The 22899-nt window shown below is 48.6% G+C and overlaps 1 protein-coding gene across 1 annotated transcript in view; it reads right to left on the reverse strand.

Moving 5' to 3' along the window:
* LOC140901854 (scavenger receptor cysteine-rich domain-containing group B protein) overlaps positions 1-18497 on the reverse strand; it is a 31001-nt gene extending 12504 nt beyond the window's left edge. Inside the window, exons 1-3 of the mRNA XM_078850360.1 lie at positions 18434-18497; positions 17341-17530; positions 17144-17283 (exon numbers count right to left, since the gene is read on the reverse strand). Coding sequence (XP_078706486.1) covers positions 17144-17283; positions 17341-17530; positions 18434-18497 — 394 coding nt within the window. The remainder of the gene's footprint in view (positions 1-17143; positions 17284-17340; positions 17531-18433) is intronic.
* Positions 18498-22899: the final 4402 nt, after the last annotated feature.

A 22899-nucleotide genomic window follows, 5' to 3' on the forward strand; every position in this document is an offset into this window, starting at 1 on the left:
TCTCAGCATCCGGCAAACTGCTCTGCTCCACCAGGCGCTCTGCTCCACCAGCCGCTCTGCTCGCCGTCCCGCAAACTGCAATGCTCTGCTCTGCCAGCCATCCTGCAAATTGCTCTGCTCCATAAGTTGCTTTGCTCGCTGTCCCGCAAACTGCTTCACCATATATCTTCATGTTCCCCCCACTACTTAACACAACACTCCGTGATTTCAGCTCTAGGTACGCTCAGCTCTTTTCTGATTTCAGCTTGTAGTAGGAGAGTCTCAGTACAACGTGAATTCAGCTCAGCAGCCTGTCACTAAACTCCTAATTCGAATCAAAATTAGCTCTGATATTCCACAGTGGAGAGAGGGGGAAGTGCACTTAGCATGTGGGGCCCATGCCAACAAGCATTCATACCTGTCCCCAGCCTCTCTTCATTCACAGAGTTTTGGAACCCATGTCCCTTGCCTAGCGAGTGCTACTTAGTTGATGGCGAGTCCCTCCATCATAAAAAAAGGCCAAGTACAGTTCCACTGTCCTTGATTCCCATTATCAGGGTGTCTTAAATATAAAGGGAAGGGTAAACCCCTTTAAAATCCCTCCTGGCCAGAGGAAAAAGCCTCTCACCTGTTAAGAAGCTCAAGGTAACCTCGCTGGCACCTGACCAAAATGACCAATGAGGAGACAAAATACTTTCAAAAGCTGGGAGGAGGGAGAAAAACAAAGGATCTGTGTCTGTCTCTGTGATTTTTTGCCGGGGACAGAACAGGAATAGAGTCTTAGAACTCAGTAAGTAATCTAGTTAGGTATGTGTTAGATTATGATTTCTTTACATGGCTGAGAAAACAGCTGTGGTGAATAGAATGAATATTCCTGTCTGTGTGTCTTTTTTACAACTTAAGGTTTTGCCTAGAGGGTTTCCCTATGTTTTGAATCTAATTACCCTATAAAGTATTTACCATCCTGATTTACAGAGGTGATTCCTTTTTTACTTCTATTAAAAGTCTTCTTGTAAGTAAACTGAATGCTTTTTCATTGTTCTAAGATCCAAGGGTTTGGGTCTGTGGTCACCTATGCAAATTGCTGAGGCTTTTTACCAAACCTTCCCCAGGAAGTGGGGTGCAAGGGTTGGGAGGATTTTGGGGGAAAGACGTGTCCAAACTATGTTTTCTCAGGAACCCATATAAAGTTTGGTGGTGGCAGTGGAAGTCCAAGGGCAAAGGGTAAAATAGTTTGTACCTTCGGGAAGTTTTAACCTAAGCTGGTAAAAGTAAGCTTAGGAGGTTTTCATGCAGGTCCCCACTTCTGTACCCTAGAGTTCAGAGTGGGGAAGGAACCTTGACACAGGGTAATAACAATTTATTCTTCCTGCCCCAATAACAGAGACACTGGGGATCCCACAGGCGCCAATGTGACCATTTGGGCAGCTATGGCCTCATTCTCGGCGTTGTGGGTGTGCCTATGCAAATGAGATTGGCCCCTGAAGTTCTTTTCCACAATTTGCCTCACCTCACCACCAGATGTCAGGGTGGAGTTCATCCTGACCCTGCTTACAGATATAAGCTCAATTGTAAATTGTGAAGAAAGTTTCCAGGATACGTAAACCTTTGATCATTTACCAGAAGGTTTTACAATAAAAATGTCAACCCTGAAAAGCCAAGCCAGAGCTTTGTAACAGCATAAAGGAGAGCGAGAACTTCTGTAGCATCTGACACTATGTGAAAAAGCTTGTCACCCCACACCCTACCCCATGCCTCTCTTTTCCTGACCTTTTTTTATTTTATTTTATTATCTGAAACAGCCATCTCCTTCTTCTCCTGCAGCTAAACTCACTGGTTTTAATCACATCAAGCAACATTTTACAAAGTAAACTGTCATAAACTTTTCAAAGTTGAATATGAAAAAAACAGGAACCTAGGAATAAAAGACCTGACATAGATTTGTGGGGCGGTTTGACTATGGACTGAAATCTTTTTTTGTTTACTGTAACAGTTTTGTATCCATTCTTTGTTAGTTGCCTTGCTATAGAAAGGGCCAGCCTTTGTCTCACAGAAACATTTGCTGTACTTCAGAAGGCTTTATTGCCTTTTTTGGATTATTTTGCCAAATTTTGTCACGGTGCATGGAGGTCGGCTCTGGGGTGGGGGATGTTTTTCCAGATAACAGGCTACAGACTTTGTCTCTCTCCTACATGCAGTTACAAAGCTTTTCAAATCTGATATTTTTTATCTGCAAATGACAGTGGGGATTAAACTGTACCCTGGAATCTAACACGTTCTTCACAATTTACAAACGAGGTTTATTAATGATAGGTTTCAGAGTATCAGTCATGTTAGTCTGTATCCGCAAAAAGAAAAGGAGTACTTGTGGCACCTTAGAGACTAACAAATTTATTTGAACATAAGCTTTCGTGAGCTACATCTGATGAGGTGAGCTGTAGCTCAAGAAAACTTATAGTCAAATAAATTAGTCTCTAAGATGCCACACTTACTCCTTTTCTTTTTGAGATTTATTAAAAGGTTTATGTTCCGTCTTCGTAATCTGCCTTTAGAGGAGTCTTTTGTTCATGGGTTTGTTTTTTATGGGGGTTTGCATGCTGGGTAATTCATTTTTTATAAACAAGTTTATGCTTTTATTTAAAAGTTTGGGATAGTCTCGCTTGTAAATATTATAATGTAATTTTTATTTCACCAGACTTCTTTCTCTTTGCTTAAGACAAAACCATGATGTTTATCAGCGGTATGGTGGAGACAAGAATTTGCTAAGAGGTTACAGTTTTAAAGGCACTAAGCAATGTGCATTTTGATAAAATCGCAGAGAAAATAATATTTTGGGGCCACTCCAATTGATGATAAAAATGAAAAAAGTAATTGTCATACAGCTGCATAAATTATTGCTACAAAAGTAAAGATGTTGGTGCATTTTGATTATATCACAGGGCTTTTTTAGTATGCCTGAGCTGGGGGTTTTGAAGCAGTGAGCTGCACAGTGCTAACAATGACTTTACCCCTCTACACCATTTAGCTTTCATGTTTCTTCACTGTTGTTCTTTTAGGGTCCAGTATGTGTCTTAGGCTATTGTGACAGGGTCGGGCCAGATGGCTATAGGAGAGTACCTTTTTTTTAAGCAAAAAGACATTTTATTTGCATAACACAAAAAAAAAAATCACCAAAAAATAAAATAAAACAAAACTATGCAACAAAACAAAGCAAACACCTTCAGGAGGGAGAAAGTGTTCACCCTGCCTTCTACCCTCTATCACCCCGCCTTCTAAATTTTGCCAGTTCTCCGGCGGGGAAGGATGCGTGGCGGAAAGGTAAACGCCGAGATAGAACAGTGGACCCGCACTCCACCGGATGGTCTGAAGCACGGGTGGGCGGGAGCTTACCTGCCGCCAGTCCCCCACCGCCAAGCCATAGCTCTTGACCCAGTTGGCTCGGGCGGAGGAGGCTGCCGAATAGATGGCCTGGTGATTAATAACCAATCGCGCCAAGTCGCCGGGTCCTGGACCACGAGGAGTACGTCATCGGCATACGCCGACAGGACCAGTCCACAGCTCCAGCTCCCACAGCACCAACCCTGTCAACTTCCTGCGGAGGAGACAGAGGAAGGGCTCGATCACCAGAGCATACAGCTGGCCCGAGAGGAGGAACCCCTGCAGCACTCCTCACCCGAAGCTGACCGGTTCGGTCAGGGTCCAGTTGAGCCTAGCCAAACACTCCGCGGAAGAGTACAGCACCCGGAGAAAGCTCACAAACTGAGGTCCGAATCCAAACGCCTACAGAGTGTTCAGGAGGTATCCATGGTCCACACTATGGAACGCCTTCTCCTGATCAAGAGACAGGAGGGCGAACGACAGACCATCTCTCCGCCCGAGTTCCAAAAGGACCAACCAGAAATAGGTTGTCAAAGATGCTGCGACCCGGGACAGTATAGGTCTGGTCTGGGTGCATCACGGACACTAGCTGCAGCAAGATTGCTTTCGCTGAAATTTTGTAGTCCATGCTAAGGAGCGAGACGGGACGCCTGTCTCGTAAATCGCGGTGGTCCCCCTTCTTCGGCAACAAGGCGAGCACTGCTCGCCTGCACGAAAGAGGGAGGATCCCGCCCTGCAAAGACTCGGCCCAGACAGTGGCTAGGTCTGGGCCAAGGATGTCCCAGAACGCGCGGTAGAACTGCACGGTCAGCCCGTCCATGCCCGGAGATTTATTGGTGGGCATGCGACGGAGGGCTTCCGAGAACTCAGCCAGGGTGAGAGGCAGCTCTAGTCGGTCTCGGTCACCCACGCTGACCGTGGGGAGTTCCTCCCAGAGCACCCAGGATCGGTCGGATCCGGGGAGAAAAGGCTTGTGTAGAAGTCAAGGGCCCTCCCACACATCTCCTCCGGATCCGTGAGGGGGGGGGTCCCATCTTCCGCAAGAAGGCAGGTGACGTGTTTCTTGCCCCCCCCCGCCATTTTCTCCAGGGCATAGAAGAAGCGGGAGCCGCGGTCCATCTCCCGAAGGCGGCGGATGCGGGACCGAACGAAGTCACCTCGGGCCCTGTGGTCCTCGAGGTGCTGGAGTTCCTCCCGCTTCTCCTGGCACGCTCCGCAGAGGGACGGGTCCTCGGGATCGGCGGCCAGGCGCCTCTCCATCTCTAAGACCTCCCGTTCCAACCGCTCTATCGCCGCATTTCACCGTCGGCTGGTGCCCCGAGTGTAGTCACGGCAGAAGAGCTTGGCACGCACCTTCCCGAGATCCCACCATCGCCGCACCGAGGGAAAGGCACGCCACTGCTCTCGCCAGGCCAGCCAAAACTCCCGGAAGGACGTCACGAAGCTCTCGTCCTCCAACAGGCTGTTGTTAAAGTGCCAATAGGCCGGCCCCGGTCTCTCTGCACGGACGGAGACAGTTACGGTGACTAAATGTTGATCCGCGAATGGGGCCGGCCGAATGGCAGAGGAGTGGGCCTGTGAAAGATGGAAACGGGATAAGTAAATACGGTCCAACCGAGAGTGGTGTGACCGATGGGCCTCCACCCGGAAAAAAGTGAACGTGGAAGTGTCATCTGGGTGATGATCACTCCATACGTCCACTAGGGAGTGATGTCATTTCAAAACAAAACACTGAAAAGTTTCATTCCAAAAAGCTCTATATCGGATGTTTTGACATTGTTGGGACTCTTTTCCTATGTTTTTTTAATCAGAAAGGCAATTTTGGCAAAAATTACACAACTTCACCGAGTGTTTTCTACTTCTGCAGATGGAAAATGGTTCTGCTGAAGATTTTCCATCCGGGTCTATTTCTTGCTGAAATACTTAAACAGGTACAAGCCCTAGAGTAGATGCAGTTATACCTGTATAAAGGTGCGGTCAGAGTTCCTTCCCCACTCTGAACTCTGGGATACAGATGTGGGGACCCGCATGAAAGACCCCCCCAAGCTTATTCTTACCAGCTTAGGTTAAAACTTCCCCAAGGCAAAGATTCCTTTCTTGCCTTGGGACCGCTGCCACCACAACGTGATTCAACAAACAGTCAGGGAAAGCACCACTTGGAGTCCTACTCCCCCAAAATATTCCCCCAAGTATACACCCCCTTTCCTGGGGAAGGCTTGAGCATATATCCTCAACAATTGGTTACAAAGGGACTACAGACCCAAACCCCTGGGTTTTAGAACCATGGAAAAATCAGTCAGGTTCTTAAAAAGAAGGATTTTATTTAAAGAGAAAAAGGTAAAAGAATCACCTCTGTAAACTTAGGCTGGTAGTTAACCTTACCAGAAAATTCAATGAGCACAGAGGAACCCCTCCTAGCCTTAGTTTAAATGTTACAACAAAACAGGGATAAACCTCCCTCAAGCAAAGGGAAAATTCAGAAGTTGAGAAAACCAAAGGTAAACTAATACACCTTGCCTGGCTGTTACTTACTACGCCGGGCTGATTCTACGCCGGGGCTGCACAGCACAGGACAGGCTGAATGGCACTACCTAAGCATATACCATGGCCGGTATTGCATTTTCTTTTGTAAGGGTGCAGTGTGTGACAGCCCAGCTTTCCTGGTTTGACGCAGTCACAGGTCTGATGCTCTGGAACTGCTCTGTATGAAGTCAGACAGGTAGCGTGACTCCCCTCAGGGCACGCCTGTCCAGGGCACGTTACTCTCAGCCGAAGGGCTATGGCCTTCCTGGTCTGACCTCAGAGCATTCAGCATCCCTGTTCACACCATACACTTCCCCTTGGTGGGTCCACCTGGACGGAACCCCAGAGGAAGCTAGAGAGCCCTGCACGCCAGCTCCACAGTCAGCCGTTACTCTCAGCCAGCGTGTAAAACAGAAGGCTTATTAGTCGACAGGAACACCGCATAGAACAGAGCTTGGTAACACAGAAATCAGTGTAACAGCCGTGTTAGTCTGTATTCGCAAAAAGAAAAGGAGGACTTGTGGCACCTTAGAGACTAACCAATTTATTTGAGCATAAGCTTTCGTGAGCTACAGCTCACTTCATCGGATGCATACTGTGGAAAGTGTAGAAGATCTTTTTTACACACAAAGCATGAAAAAATACCTCCCCCCACCCCACTCTCCTCTTGGTAATAGCTTATCTAAAGTAACAACTCTCCTTACAATGTGTATGATAATCAAGGTGGGCCATTTCCAGCACAAATCCAGGGTTTAACAACAACCTCTGGGGGGGCGGAGGAGGCAAAAACAAGGGGAAATAGATTATCTTGCATAATGACTTAGCCACTCCCAGTCTCAATTTAAGCCTAAGTTAATTGTATCCAATTTGCAAATAAATTCCAATTCAGCAGTTTCTCGCTGGAGTCTGGATTTGAAGTTTTTTTGTTGTAAGATAGCGACCTTCATGTCGCTATCTTAGGGGCAGTCAGGGGGCGGGAAGTGGGAGGGGTCGGATAGGGGGCAGGGGCCAGGCTGTTTGGGGAGGTACAGCCTTTCCTACCCGCCCATCCGTACAGTTTTGCAACCCCAGTGTGACCCTCTGGCCAAAAAGTTTGCCCACCTCTGCTCCATATTCTGCTCTCAAGGCACATCTCTCTGGAACTCTAGCCATGCTTCTCTACTAAGCCACAGGAGCTTGCTTCTCCTTGGAACTGGCGAGCTCCCTTCATTGCTTGCAGGTTTTACATTCTAATGAATTTCTGTAATGCATCTTGCTGTGTAACTGGAAGAAGACATTGTCATTCTCTTTTCTTGTCCTGCTTCTTTAGGCATCTGGCTGCCTCCCTGCAGAGCACTGCTGGGAGACATCTCCAGCCCGGAGAGCAGGTAGCTCAAGAGGGAGCGTGTTACACAGAGTCACTTTGATCCCGTTCTCACACTGGATTTTATATTCGTTCTTTGTTATTTTTTCCTTGGTCTGAGCAGGGGGTTGGACTAGATGACCTCCTGAGGTCCCTTCCAACCCTGATATTCTATGATTCTATGATAAATGTAACCTAGAATGAAAAGCTTATTGATTCTGCACTGCTCCATATTCAGATCTCAGTTCCCTTTGGGTAAATCTGGAGTCCCCTACTGCCTGCAATGGATTTACACCATTCTAAAAGGGCAATAGATGAGGAAAGAATCAGACATTATTTATGCCTGTTATGAATTCACTTTCCCACCTGCGGCTCACACAACATGGAGCCAATTCAATGTGGGGACATTCAATTCAATGTGGGGACCCGCATGAAAGACCGCCCCCCAAGCTTATTCTTACCAGCTTAGGTAAAAACTTCAATTCAATGTGGGGACATTCAATTCAATGTGGGGACCCGCATGAAAGACCGCCCCCCGAAGCTTATTCTTACCAGCTTAGGTTAAAACTTAAAGAGAAAAAGGTAAAAGAATCACCTCTGTAAACTTAGGCTGGTAGTTAACCTTACAGAGTATCAGAAAATTCAATGAGCACAGAGGAACCCCTTCTAGCCTTAGTTTCAAAGTTACAACAAAACAGGGATAAACCTCCCTCTAGCAAAGGGAAAATTCAGAAGTTGAGAAAACCAAAGATAAACTAATACACCTTGCCTGGCTGTTACTTACAAGTCTGAAATATGAGAGACTTGTTCAGAAAGATTTGGAGAACATGGATTGATGTCCGGTCCCTCTTAGTCCCAAGAGCGAATGGCCACAGAAACAAAGAACCCAAAACAAAACCTCTCCCCCACACCAGATTTCAAAGTATCTTTTGTACCCATTGGTTCCTTTGGTTAGGTGCCAACCAGGTTACTTGAGCTTCTTAACCCCTTACAGGTAAGGAGGAATTTAGGCTACCCCTATGGTTATGACAGGTGCCTTATAGCTGTATAGAGTATTGCCCTTCCATACCGGAGTAGCTGCACCCCTCTCTACTGATATAATTGCATGATGACCAACAGACTAGATCGATTCTACGCCGGGGCTGCACAGCACAGGACAGGCTGAATGGCACTACCTAAGCATATACCATGGCAGGTATTGCATTTTCTTTTGTAAGGGTGCAGTGTGTGACAGCCCAGCTTTCCTGGTTTGACGCAGTCACAGGTCTGATGCTCTGGAACTGCTCTGTATGAAGTCAGACAGGTAGCGTGACTCCCCTCAGGGCACGCCTGTCCAGGGCACGTTACTCTCAGCCGAAGGGCTATGGCCTTCCTGGTCTGACCTCAGAGCATTCAGCATCCCTGTTCACACCATACACTTCCCCTTGGCGGGTCTACCTGGACGGGACCCCAGAGGAAGCCAGAGAGCCCTGCACGCCAGCTCCACAGTCAGCCGTTACTCTCAGCCAGCGTGTAAAACAGAAGGCTTATTAGTCGACAGGAACACCGCATAGAACAGAGCTTGGTAACACAGAAATCAGTGTAACAGCCGTGTTAGTCTGTATTCGCAAAAAGAAAAGGAGGACTTGTGGCACCTTAGAGACTAACCAATTTATTTGAACATAAGCTTTCGTGAGCTACAGATCACTTCATCGGATGCATACTGTGGAAAGTGTAGAAGATCATGGCAGGGGGCATTGCTGGCACATGATGGCATATATCACACTGGTGGATGTGCAGGTGAATGAGACTCTCTGATAGTGTTGCTGACGTTATTAGGCCCTGTGATGGTGTCCCCTGACAGGCTGGGGTTATTAAATCCATTTCACGCCTTGGGGTGGAAGGGGATGGCAGGGAAAAAATTGCAACTCCTAATGGGTCGCGACTAGAAAGTGCAAAGACTGCTCCCTGGGGGGAATCTGCAAAAGGCGGGAAAGAAATAACCCTAGGGGCGGCATTAACATTGCAGGAGGAGGGGAATTGGGCAGGGATAGGGGTGGGGCCGGGGGCAGAGGTAAGGCTCTGGACTTCATGAGGCTCGCAGCTAAAAGAAGGTGCCTCCTGAGCAGAGTGAAGGGTTAAGGGATAAGGGCGGAGGCTCCCAGTGACTCTAGGCGCTGGCTCCGTGGTGGTCTTGGCGGCCATGGCATCAGGTGGTGGACCACCTTCTGCAGGGCGCTCACCCGGGAAGGCAATTAGTGGGAGGAAGCATGGGGAAAGGGGGGCTGGGGTGAGGTTACCCAGATCGAGGCCAGCTGGCAGTAGATCATCTTCTCCCTGGGTGACCAGGGTCAAATCTAGGGCCTCAATCTCCACATACACGGAGGAGAGGACAACTCCGTCTACCCCGGGGGCCTCTCCTCTAGGGCCCGCCTCAACAGTCGCCTCGGGGTTCGCGGGGGGTTCAGCTGTTATCCGGGCAAAAGGAGCTTCCTCAGGGGTCTCGGCGGGGAGGGTATCTCGTGGAGGAGAGATTATACTTTCCAATGCTATTCTGTCTTCCCCTCCCGACACAAGCGGATGGATCTCACTCGTGCCCGTAGTGGAAGGCTCGATATCAGTGCCTCCCTTCCTGGTCTTCCGGGGGGCTTCCACATCGGATGGGTGCAGCGGAACTCAAGCTTTTCGATTGCCTCGCTTCCCCTGGACTAGGGTCCAGCCCTCCATAGCTGGGGGTTGGTTAGCAAGGGTCGTGTCGGGGGGGGCGAAGGCGATGGTTCAGGGGTTCGGGGGGTAACGGTAAGGCAGCATGAGGGGCGGCGAGTTCTCCTTGGGGCGGGCCCTTTCCTATACCCGGTAGTATCTTTGCCACACCCTCCTCCATAGGCTCTACCAGATTGGTAATAGCAAGGGTGGGACTCCCTTGCTCGCCTGGGCGCACTGCTCCATATTCAGATCTGAGTTCCCTTTGGGTAAATCTGGAGTCCCCTACTGCCTGCAATGGATTTACACCATTCTAAAAGGGCAATAGATGAGGACAGAATCAGACATTATTTATGCCTGTTATGAATTCACTTTCCCACCTGCGGCTAACATAATGTGAACAACATGGAGCCAATTCAAAGCCAGGGTTACAAGACTGTCTTTGCGACATTATTTATTTTATTAGAGATGCTCTAGTTCAAGAGGAATTATCTGGGGGGAGTTTTCTGGACTGTATTATACAGGATATATGACTAATTGATCACAATGGTCCCTTCTGGCCTTAGACACCTCTTGCAGTGTCTATGCTCTTTCCAAGCACTATGATAAGTGAGGGCCAGTTCTGTCCCAAGGTAGGTTCCTGCGCTGGTGTCTATGCAGTAGTGGGTTATTTCTGCCTGTAGATCGGGCCCATGTGGAGTCATTTCATGTCTTAGGCTGGATGTCAGTCGTAGCAGCAGTCTTTACTCTAGGAGTGTGTCTTGTAGTAAATCGGGTTCTTTGAGTAGGGAGGTGGGTTCCCTTTTTCCTCTACAAGCACTTTAATGACTGCTTTGGCAGCATTGGACATGGTGGCCGTGACACGGATATTCCCTGCGGAGACCACAAGCGCTTCCTGGCATTGGCCCAGCTTGGCTTTCTTGAACGTTGTGCAGCTGTTGGCAGGCATATAATTGTACATCCTTGCATAGACTTCCTCCATGTCACCAAGGTGCTCTTTGCCTGGGCAGATCTCGAGGCCAAACTCAACACAGTAGAGGTTGTAGTCAAAGGGGTTGGAGAACATGATGGCAAGGGTGAAGGCGTCTGACTTGTACACCAGCAGGCCCACGCTCCCACGAAAGCAGTACCGTCCTTTTGTGAACAGACAGCTCTCCTTGGATCCTGGCAGGATTTGGGGGGAAGGAGGCAGGAGGCTGTGGCCGCTGAAGCAGTAACTCCTGTGGGACGAGAGGGATTGAGATGAACATAGTCTGACTTCCATGGTGCAGCGCTAGCTACTTGGGGACAGCGTGGGGGTGGTGGGAATCAAACAGGGAGGGGTTAGAAGAGGTTTGTGCACTGCATTTGCAAATATTTTAGCACTGAGGCAACCGAATGAAAATCTGTTGACTCTAATGGAGATGTGCCTGCTTAAACCCGGTGTTATTGGTGTCACAGATCCGAGCTGAGTGCCCCCACTCAAGTGCTCACTAGACAGCTGAGAGGCGAATCCTGGCCCGTGGATCTTGGGTGTTTTAAGCCTCTGGAGCCTGAAAGGAGTCCAGACACTGGTCTAGTCTTGGGGTCCCTCGGCACACTCCTGGGGTGCAGTCCCTCCATCTAGCACCCCCTCCTGAGAACTATGCACATGCCTAGCCCTGGGTCTCAATGCTGACCCTTCAGACGCCCCTGTTGCTTAGCACACCATCTCCCAGAACTCCACTTAGAAGTGAGAGCCTTCTGGTGACAGTCTAACTCTCTCAGGATACAGGCAGTAATTGTAAAGCAGAGAACACACTGAGGGTGTGTCTAGCTGCAGACAAACACCCAAGGCAGAGCACAGGTCAACAGACTTGGGCTTGCAGGGCTCATGCTATGGTGCTCAACATAGCCTTGTGAACGTTCTGGCTTGGTCTGGAGCTCAGGCTCTGAAGCCTGGTAGGAGGGCGGGTCTCAGCGCTCCAGCCCCAGCCACAAGTTCAAAGTGCTGCCGACACAGCTATTTTTAGAGCCATAGCGCAAGCCCCATGAGCCCAAGTCTGGTGACCTGGACTCAGACACTCGCTGCCATGAGGGTTTTTTTGCAGTGTAGACGTACCCACAGACACTTTACACAGCATGCTACCATTGCTCGTTTATACTTAACAGGAAAAGCACATGGGAGTGCAGATCAGAGAGAACACAATAAGCTTCCTGACCACAATGCCCCTGGCTAGATCACCCTTCCCTTGATGCCATCTGGGCTCAGGGAGGCAGACAGGGTCAAAGTGCCCCTGAGGCATTAGCTGATCAGGCTGATGTAGTTACAGCACACGAGTTTCCTAGCCAGTGGAACACAAAGGAGAGATGCAGCCAGTATCACATCTGAGCATCTTTGATCACCCTAACCCAGTGGGTCACTTACCAAGAGCCCGCTTGGAAAAGTCTTTCTCCCCAAAATCCTCCCCATACCTTACACCCCCTTTCCTGGGGAAGGCTTGATTAAAATCGTCACCAATTTGTATAGGTGAACCCAGACCCATGGATCTTAAGAACAATGAAAAAGCAATCAGGTTCTTAAAACAAGAATTTTCATAGAAGAAAAAGTAAAAAAAAATCACCTCTGTAAAATCAGGATGGTAAATATCTTAAAGGATAATCAGATTCAAAACACAGAGAATTCCTCTAGGCAAAACCCTAAGTTACAAAAAGACACAAGAACAGGACTATATTCCATTCAGCACAGCTTATTTTATGAGCCTTTTAAACAAAACAGAATCTAATGCATATCGAGCTAGATTACTTACTAAATTCTAAGACTCCAGTCCTTTCTGTTCCCGGCAAAAGCAACACACAGACAGAGAGAGCCTTTGTTTCTCCCCCCCCATTTTGGTCAGGTACCAGTGAGGTTATCATAGCTTCTTAACCCTTTACAGGTGAAAGGGTTTTTTCTTTGGCCAGGAGGGATTTTAAAGGTATTTACCCTTCCCTTTATATTTATGACACCTAGAGATACAAGAATTCAGTTATTGCTGCTGGGAATGTTTTCACTGCAGGCTCATACCTGTTGCCATTTCATGTCACCTTTCTGATGTTTATGTCTGAGGTGGATGGAATCAATATGGGTCTAGAAAATTATAAATCTGACACATGACCTGACCAGGCAAGAAACCTTTCTCCTAATGGCTACTACTTGCCTTCTAGTCATTACACCTGTCTCTCTCCGAGGAAAATAGAAAGCAAAGAGTGTGCTTGATTGGCTGGTTGTCAAGAATACTATCTTATGACGAATGATTCAGGTCAAGATGCAGGAAGAATGAATAAACAACTTCAAAGAACTAAACCAGGGATCGGCAACCTTTGGCATGCAGCCATCAGGGAAATCTGCTGGCAGGCTGGTACGGTTTGTTTCCCTGCAGCGTCCATAGGTTCGGCCGATTGTAACTCCCTCTGGCCGAGGTTCGCTGTTCCAGGCCAATGGGGGCTGTGGGAAGTGGCATGGGCTGAGGGATGTGCTGGCCGCCGCTTCCCACAGCCCCCATTGGCCTGGAACGGCAAACCGCGGCATGTGGGAGCTGCAATTGGCCAAACCTGCAGACGCTGCAGGGAAACAAACCGGCACGGCCCGCCAGCGAATTTCCCTGACAGGCCTCGAGCCAAAGGTTGCCAAAGGTTGCCAATCCCTGAACTAAACAACTAAACTAAACATCTGACCAAGTGTGAAGTAAGTATGAAGAATGTAGAGTCAGCCACCCTTATGTTACAAGTAAAAGGGGGCATTCAGTGAGGCAGAAAGGGGAGAGATTTAAAACCAATCAAAAGTTTCTATACACACACCAAAGAATTGGCTAGTGGGTCTCACTGCCAGTAGATATCACAGAGGACAAGATCTGATATGGATTTGTAAAATAGGGACTGGAGATTTATCGGCAGAATGAGACCATCCAGAGTGACAGGAGAGAGGAGAGAAGGAACAAAAAATGTCTTGCTTCAAAGCATGAACCAGCCACAAAGTGACGAACGGGGGGGTGAGGAACAAACTTCCCCTGGGGGCAGGACTTCCCTCTGCTGCCCACTGATGGGTTTTCTGCATCTTCCTCTGAAGCAGCAGGCGTTGGCCATTGCTGAAGATAGGACAATAGACTGATACAAGGCACAAAACTCTGTGAGTAGCCAGCAAAGGAGATGGCAGCTGGTGCGGGAGTGACACGGAGACACATTCCCGCTGCCCTGATGAGGCCTCACCAGTGTCGAATAGAGGGGAACGATCACGTCCCTCGATCTGCTGGCAGTGCCCCTACGTATACATCCCAAAATGCCATTGGCCTTCTTGGCAACAAGGGGACACTGTTAACTCCTATACAACTTCTCGTCCACTGTAACCTCTAGGTCCTTTTCTGCAGAACTGCTGCCGAGCCATTCGGTCCCTAGTCTGTAACGGTGCATTGGATTCTTCCGTCCTAAGTGCAGGACTCTGCCCTTGTCCTTGTTGAACCTCATCAGACTCCTTTTGGCCCCATCCCCCAATTTGTCTAGGTCCCTCTGTATCCTATCCCTACCCTCCAGCGTATCTACCTCTCCTCCCAGTTTAGTGTCATCTGCAAACTTGCTGAGGGTGCAATCCACACCATCCTCCAGATCATTTATGAAGATATTGAACAAAACTGGCCCCTAGGCCCTCCAAGACTCTCAGGGGCCAGGGGCTCCCCCGAGGGGGGCTTTCACCTCTTCGCTGCCCCCCCACCTGCTCCTCTTCTTCCCTGGGGCTCGGCCGGCTGGAGCGATGCCATCGGGGCCTGCAGCGCCCACGTCGCTGGGGGGGAGGGTTGTTTCATGCTGGCAGGGAAGGGGGAGAGCCACGGGCAGATCTGCTGGTGTAACGCAGCCTAGCTCAAGTCACGGTCCGTGCTCTGCTGAGATCCATAGGGGCTCTCCATCTCTGCGTGTGTGTGTGTCTCCGTTCACAGCAGCAACACAAACAACAGCCCCTGGCAATTACCTCCGCAGTAAGTTATGGGAGAAGAGAGAGTTGGGGGCACCCAGAGCCCATGGCCTGAGGGGGAGGAGGAATGGGAGGTGCACAGAGCACCTGGCTTGGGAGGAAGGGCAACACCAACTCTCTGAGCTAAAAGAGGAGCTGTCAGTTCCTCCCAGGGCTGGGTTTACGGCACGCAGCTGAGACACCAGTCTCTCCACTGGAGGGAGTGATGCACACAGGCTTTCTCATGACCCTGTAACAAGGAGGTGATAGAGCTGATAAAATTGGCTGTTCCTGGTGTTTCCTAAATTTATTTAAAATAAGCCCTGTTCAGAATGTGCCCTGCCATTAAACGACAGTCAGGATATTTGCTGCTAGCACAGCCCTCCTCACCCCGAAGGATAGTCACGGCCATCCAGCACATGCCCCTCACACGCACTAGTGCAAGAGACAGGGAGGGTGGAACTTTTGGATGCTAAGAGAAGAAGTTTCCATCTCCCCAATCCAGGCCAGCCTCCCCTGCATCCCTGTCTTGCTGGCATCCTCCTAGTCAGTACATCTCTCGCTGAGGTCTCTGGGTGCGCACAAAACTTGAGACATCTGTGAATGAAACAATGTGAAAGGCGGTGACAATGGAGACTGAGAAGCAAAGGGAGCTGAACCAAGGACATCATGGAATGAGCTAAATCATTACAGCGATAATCCTCCTGGCAAACTTCATCATCCCCCCCCCCACACACACACACACACTTCCACCCCGAGGCACAGAGTCCTGCACTCACACTGTAACCGCTTCCTCCGATAATTCCCACATACATCTCAGCAGCTACGGAGCACACTCTGCCCTATGGCACAGGGTGGCATCTGGGGAGCAGAGGAATCTCAGCTCTGAAAATAATGGACAAATCCTACAGCAATAACAGGGACCTCGGAAGCATCATTTCTGATTCCCAGAGGTGGGACAGTTTGACAGTGGCTCTCGGAGAGCAACAGGCCAGAGCCACAAAAGTAGACCCAGTTTCAAACAGGCCAGATTTTAAACTGTTTGGTCTCTGCTGTGGGCCAGTGAAGATTTAAGATCATGACAAATTTCCTCCTGCTCACAGATAGACAATCTACCCATGATTTAGCTCACAAACAGTATGCTACTCTGAGGATGATTTTGGCCCATCCTTGTAGCACCACATGATTCTGGGATTTCACCATTTAGAGGCAAATTATCAGCCAAAGATGGGATTCCCCCTCCTCCCCTCGCCAATTTCGAGGAAGTGGAACATTTTTCTGGATACAAATAATGAAAGATGTCCAAGGTTTCTTTGAGTCCTTGAGTCTGGGGCGTGGACTCAGACTTATGTTTTTCAGGCTGACCAGAGACATTGCTGCCAGAATGACCCAGCTGAATGTCTGAACCGAACCACCCACAAATGACAGTTACTCACTGGCGTATATAGCCGACTCCTCTTCCATCGCTGGGTCCTCTTCAGGCTGCCCCTTGCTGCCATTGCCAGTTCTCAGGGGCTCAGGGAGGGTGGGGGCTCCTTTCTTCAGGATGCAGGTGATGATGGGGGCAGACACCAGCAGGAGCAGAACCAGGGCAGAGGGGAGAAGCCAAACTCCAAGGGACATAGCAGGCCCTGGGGTGTGGGAGGAAAGGCAGAGGTAGGGCTGTGCCATAGTTTATAACACCAGAAGGGATCATTGTGATCACCTTGTCTGCCTTCTTACATAAGACAGGCCACAGGATGCCCCTGAACTAATTCCTGTTTGAACAGGGAGGTGGAAGGGCGGGGAATATTCTGCCCAGTGACACAGATTGATGGGGAAACTAGTATTGAGATCATGTACGATCTGGCTACATTTGGGCCCTGAAGAGTGTTGAGCGCCCCCTGAGAAATGCTGGGAGCTCTCCCATCCCACTGACATCTCAACACCTTGTGGGACCTGCCCAGCGACTCTCAGCATTAGACATTGGGGATTGAAGCAAAAAAAACTTTGGGCCAGGAAGTGAGGAGAATCCTGTGTCCACTTGTGTCCAGTCTGAATTGCAGGTGTTCACCTCACCTGGAATTCAGACCCAGCATTAACTCCCGGACTGCTGAGAAAGTGCCAAGAGAGAGAGAATGGGCAGGGCCTCAGTTTTAGCTCTCAGCAGGAAAGACCCAGCTCAGGCCAGTCTGGGACATCGGGGTCAGGGCTGATTCAGAGGGGAGAATGACCCCTGTTGAGTAACACATGCTGCTCTACTCCCTGCAGCACAGTACTCACCACACAGTGCCATATGTGTCATGGGTGAGGGTTACCTGAGCACACAACACCGACATCTTCTCTGTGGTTACAGTTATGGTCTTCCCAAGGCCCACTGCAGCATTCCGTGAGGGCAGCTTCTCTCCCTGTGCAGTTAACCTCAGTTAGCCAGATGCGGGTCAGACTCTTCTCCAAACTCAGCCCACCCTGGGGCTAACAACACCATCCCACAACCCAGCTGCCTGCACACAACTCAGCCCACCCTGGGGCTAACAACACCATCCCACAACCCAGCTGCCTGCACACAACTCCAGCATTGTTTATGTCCCAGTCAACATCACACACGCTTCCCCACTGCTGGTTGTGAAGCACCTCGACTCTCCCAGCGCAGTGACTCGAGCCATTCACCACTCGGAGCTGAGCTTGCTCTGAAATGGTCAAACCTACAAGTGAACCATGGGAATAAAGACATAGAGAAGGGGAGATTAGGTCTGACCCATGAATGTCCTTTCTAGCATCCTTTATGTTCACATATGCTTACAGTGGGATGTTCCCTGTCTTCTGGGGACCTGGAGCTGACCAGCTGTTTTCTTGAGCTAGGGCTTAGAATATGCATTTTAACAGCTTAAAATCCTAACTGTATAAAGGTAATGAGTTCTCTTCAGCTCAGACTATTTGCAGCAAGGGCTTCACAAAAAATATGACGATTTCCCAGTTGAACATATACCTCCCTTTCAAATTGCTTAATCTATTTGTAGAAACTCTACCCATAATTCCTTCCTTCACAGATGGGTGAGCCTGTGACCTGCACTATACATGGATTGCACTATTGCAACTGAAACCACTTCAAAAACCAATTTGTTGAACCTGTGCAAACCCAATGTAGATGTTCTCATTTTGATTTTGGCAGTTTTGATATTAGCTTCCCCCTGCGAGAACAGGAACAAACGGAACCAAGATAAGTATAGACACGCCAGCTGGCATGGTTTTTACTCAGCTTGCAAACAGCACTTTAGTTAACCCAGTGCAGGTTTGCACCTAAGGAACTGACTGAAGCTGAACAGCAGTGGGAACCCAGGTCAAGGGAGGGAGCATCCCACATCATCCACATCAACTGGAAGGGAGCATCCCACATCATATCATCCCATTCGGAATCCAGGAGTCCTGACTCCCAGCACCCCCTTGCTCTAACCACTAGACCCCACTCCCCTCCCAACTTTAGGAATAAAACCCAGGTGTCTGGATTCCCAGGGAAAGGCTCTGGAGTAAAAGGTGCCAAAGAAACCTTATTTATGAGGCTTTTAATATTTCTGTGCAGCTGAACACCAGGAGAAAAGGGCACTCACCCCCGAGCCAGCCCAGCAGGGCGAGCAGCGCTGTGTTCCCAGTCCCGTAACCCCTGGAGACCATCTCCACAGCCCTCGCTGTGAGCTGTGTGGCCCCCCTCAATGAGGACTGCTCAGTGGGGAAGGGAGATCCTGGTTCTGGGCTTCTCCAATCTGTGGGTTTCATTTCTCAGGCTGGCCAAAGCTGCAGCGGCTGGTTTCCTGCATGAGACGCATGATGCGCCAGACTCGCGAGTACAGGAAGGGGTGTGAGAAGACACCTGTGCAGAGCCCAGAGGGGTATGAAATGAGCCTCCTGGCAAGACCTTGCACCCCATGGCAACTGCTACAATTCATGCCCCATGCACCTCACCGCAGGGACAGCCTCAGGTACCATCTGGCGGGGCTTAGCTTGGTAAACCTCACCCACTCCCATCTTCGCCTCTCTGCATCTGCTCGTAGCCCCCCAGCACCCGTTGCATAATCTCTCCCCCTATCTCTGCACCTGTTGATGCCCCCCAGCCCTTCCCACTGCCTCTGCACCAGCTCCCCCCAACCAAGGGGGCAGACGGTCAGTGTTTCACTCATGCTGTCATGCAAACCCTGTGCTGGCAGGGACTCGAGGAGCGAGGAAGGCGTTCCTGGCTGGCTGCTGGGTGCTGTGGCTGAAGCAAGCAGTTGTCTGCAGGGCCTGGGAGCTGGAGAATAGCTTCTGGCTGGCTGCCAGGGCTCAACTAAGATGAGCTATGAGGAAGTGGCCCAAGGAAATGTAGATCAGCAATTAGTTAAGGGGCGCAGCACAAGGCTGCTATACTTCAAGGATCCCTGGTTTTGGACCCAAAGCAGTGGGTGGGACTAGGTTCCCCACCAGCCTCTGGGGGAAGTGGCTATGCCATTAGGAAGGGAATTAGAATGGTGACACCGCAGGGAAGGGGGCTGCCCTAGGACTGACTCAGCGGGGAGCTGTGGTCAGTGAACTGAGTCCAAGAGGGTGGCGCAAGTAGAGGCAAGGAGTCCCAGGGAAGAAGCCCTTGGGGCGCTGCTCAATTCCAGAGTAGGAACCTTTCAACCTAGCCAGATCGAGCGAGGGTACCGTGATGGGCCCCATTGGGCTGCTTAAAGACTGAGCCCAGGGAGGGCTATAGGAAGATGTACCAGCTGAAGGGGGACTGAGACAGGCCACCATTGGACTAATTAGGGGTGTCAGAGCAGGAAGAGTTAGAGGTTGATACCAATGGAGAAGGTACCAGGACGGGCCCTATTGGACTGTTAAAGACTGAGCCCAGGGAGAGCTACAGGACATTTTGGACTGTGTACCCCAGAAGAGGTTTGTTGGTTTCACACACAGACTTGGGCTGAGTCACTGAAGACCTGCCTGACAAGTGCAGCAGCCAATGGGGGCACCATGAGCGGAGAAAAACTGCGGGCATCCACGCACTTGACCAGGGGGTGCTTGCGATAGGTGGGTGTCAGCCTCTTACAGTGGTACCAGAAGTGGGGATCATTACAGAGACATTCAAGAAAGTTTTTTTAAAAGCACAGAGAGAAGAGAAAAGCATTTCACAGCACAGATTGTCACCAACCAAACTGCAGAACCCCCTGCTCTGGAGTCTTACAGCAAACCACCCATCACTGGTGAGCCAATCAGAAGGGATTCTTTAACCACGTGATTTGTTGTGGAATCACACGTCACTGAACAGTAAATTGCATCACAGTTTCCTAAACCAATCACAAGGATTTTATAACCCCATGGATTTTTGATGGAATTATTCAGCAGAGCATATTAAATTGTAAAGTAAAGATAAAATACTAATTCCAGTGAGCATGTATGTAGGTTTCTTTATCAACTTTTTTACAATACCTGTGTAAATTCAGCAGTTAACCTTATTTGTTTCTTAATTTGGACCAGGAATAAAATGTCCTCTTTCTCCACAATTCTTTTAGCATTTGTCTTTAAAAACTGGTAGGCTGGCCCTAATGGAATTACATGCCTAAATTTTATTCCAATTTCCCTTATTCCATATACTCAAATAATGTATTTCTTCCTAACCTTTTATATTTATTGGAAATTAGCACCTATTGGTTTAAGATGTATTAGGGGCCTCTTAATTTTTGTAAAGTTTTTGACAAACAGATAAATTTAAAAAAAAAGTAGGAAAACATGCAACACACACCCATCACTTCCAACCTCAAATGAGTGTATGTTCAAGCCAAGTTGTTCACTATTTATAAATAACCCTTTCAAAATACATTCAAAGTAGTTTTATATTATTTTATATATGTGTCTTTCTCACACACACTTGTTTTTTCAACATTGTTTCATATAAAACGCACAGGATACCTCACTCAAAGGAAATCTTATGGTGAAAATTCATTAATATGTCCATTCGTGAGAGAAAATGCAGGCCTAGTTTTAGCTACCTTTTAAATCCTCTGTCCTCAAGCTATGCCCTTTTTGGTAAGATCTGAAATGTGGATTAATTAAAGTTCTGTGTACTAAGTAAAATAAAAACAGGAATGAAGTATTTGGGAACCCTATATGTTAGTATTTGAGAGACAATATTTACAAACAAAATTTTATTCTTAAGGTTTAGCAGTAAATATTTTGCATTAATAACGTATTTGGCACATTTAGCAACATACACACAAGAGATTAACAATCACTAAACACTTAGATATGCGCACACACACACACTAGTACACAGAGTTATCTGATAGAGCGATCTGAGAAACAGTTAATTTTTTTCATTTTATTTATCGTCACACTGAAGCAGCACCAAGGTATTAATGTTCTTTCTCTTATAAAAAAATTGTTGTATCGTGTCATACTGTCTGGACTGGCTCACGACTGTGAATGCTACCTCAGGGCAGACTGCCAGAAAACAGAACAGACCCCCCCAAGCTGGTGGTGTGTTCTATAATTAGATTTCACCAAATGGTGGTAGAGAGGTAACAAGTAGCCAGTTTCCCAAAAGGATCTCAGGGCTACCCAGATTAACCCAGGTTATTCCAGCTGTTAGAATCCAAACAGCCCAGAGATGAAGGATCTTTCCCTAACGCCATACTTACAGCTTCTTCTCACAGCAAGCAAACTCACAGGGTCACTACCCACGTGGGCTCTTCCTTTGATTACACAGAGTGAGGAATGCACTTAGCGTCTTTGACCTCCGATCACCACACACACAATGATCACTTGCCTTAAAATTAGCACTTTTCTGTTAAAGTTCTTCATTTGCGTTCCACAAGGCTTCTTTTTCGTTTGATGGGTTATTTATTTACACTGTGGATGTTTGCTATTACATTATAACAGGAAACAGATAAGTGAAAACAAATGCATGTAACATCCCACTAGTTTTCATTAAGTTTAAACACCAAATATACTCTCACCAATCGTTTACCAATCATTTGGATCTGTACTAATACAGAAGTGAATTGGTCTGCCTTCCAACTCTGGATTTATAAACATTGAATGAGGCCTGGGGCTTTGGCATGAGCTGGCACCTGGTCTGCCAGCCTCACATATAGCGCCTTTAAAACCATAACCTCTAATGCAGTGGTGGGCAACCTGCGGCCCATGGGCCGCATTGCAGCTCATCAGAGCAATCTGACTGTGGGATGCAAGACATTTTGCTTACGTCCGCAGGCATGGCCCCCCGCAGCTCCCACCACTGCTCTAACACGCCCTCCCCATGCCTCCACTTCACGTCTCATAAACGTTACTGTTTTGCCCTAACCAAAGAGAAGGGGTTCTGGTGAAATAAAAAGGACTTTACAATGCTGAAAAGAGAAACTAGCTCATCCTTTTCACTAAAAGCATTCGCTTGTTTTTGAAGTGATGCCTACATGAATTTCTAAACATGCAAAAAAACCCCGACAAAAACAATCTTCACTAAGGGCAGTTTACAAGGATATGATATGTAACCCTTCTGCCTGTCAGAGTTGGCAGCAACAAGGGCTGGGTTCAGTATCTAGGGGCTCCATTCCAATAACACAATGCAAAACCAGCTCAAGCCCCCACCCAGTGACCTGGGACAAATACATACCACCCCTGCAGCCTCCAGGAGACAATACTTCCCCTCTCGCAAGCACATAGTCTGAGTGTAGCAAAAATCCTTTTAATAACAAAGACAAACAATGTGGCATTATGTTGGGGAAACACCACCTAGAGGATTCATAACACAACCCATGAGCAAGCAAATTGGGGCATGTCCTTTCCCTTTGGTTCTTGAGTCCATCAACCCAAAATCACCCGAAGTCCCAAAAGTCCAATGACTCAACAGTCTCTGACCCCCGTCAGAGCAGCCCCAGAGTTCAAAAGTTTATCTACAGAGTTTTACCTCCCAACCTGGGTGGAGATTGGGAGGGGGGTTAAGGGGCACCTTACGTGTTCCAAAGCTGATGGCCCCACCTCTCCATGGGGCTCCGCTCTGCCAGCCACCCCATGAGCTGCTCTCAGCATCCGGCAAACTGCTCTGCTCCACCAGGCG

The sequence above is a fragment of the Lepidochelys kempii genome, chromosome 23 (assembly GCF_965140285.1).
Source record: "Lepidochelys kempii isolate rLepKem1 chromosome 23, rLepKem1.hap1, whole genome shotgun sequence".
NCBI classification, from domain to species: Eukaryota; Metazoa; Chordata; order Testudines; family Cheloniidae; genus Lepidochelys; species Lepidochelys kempii.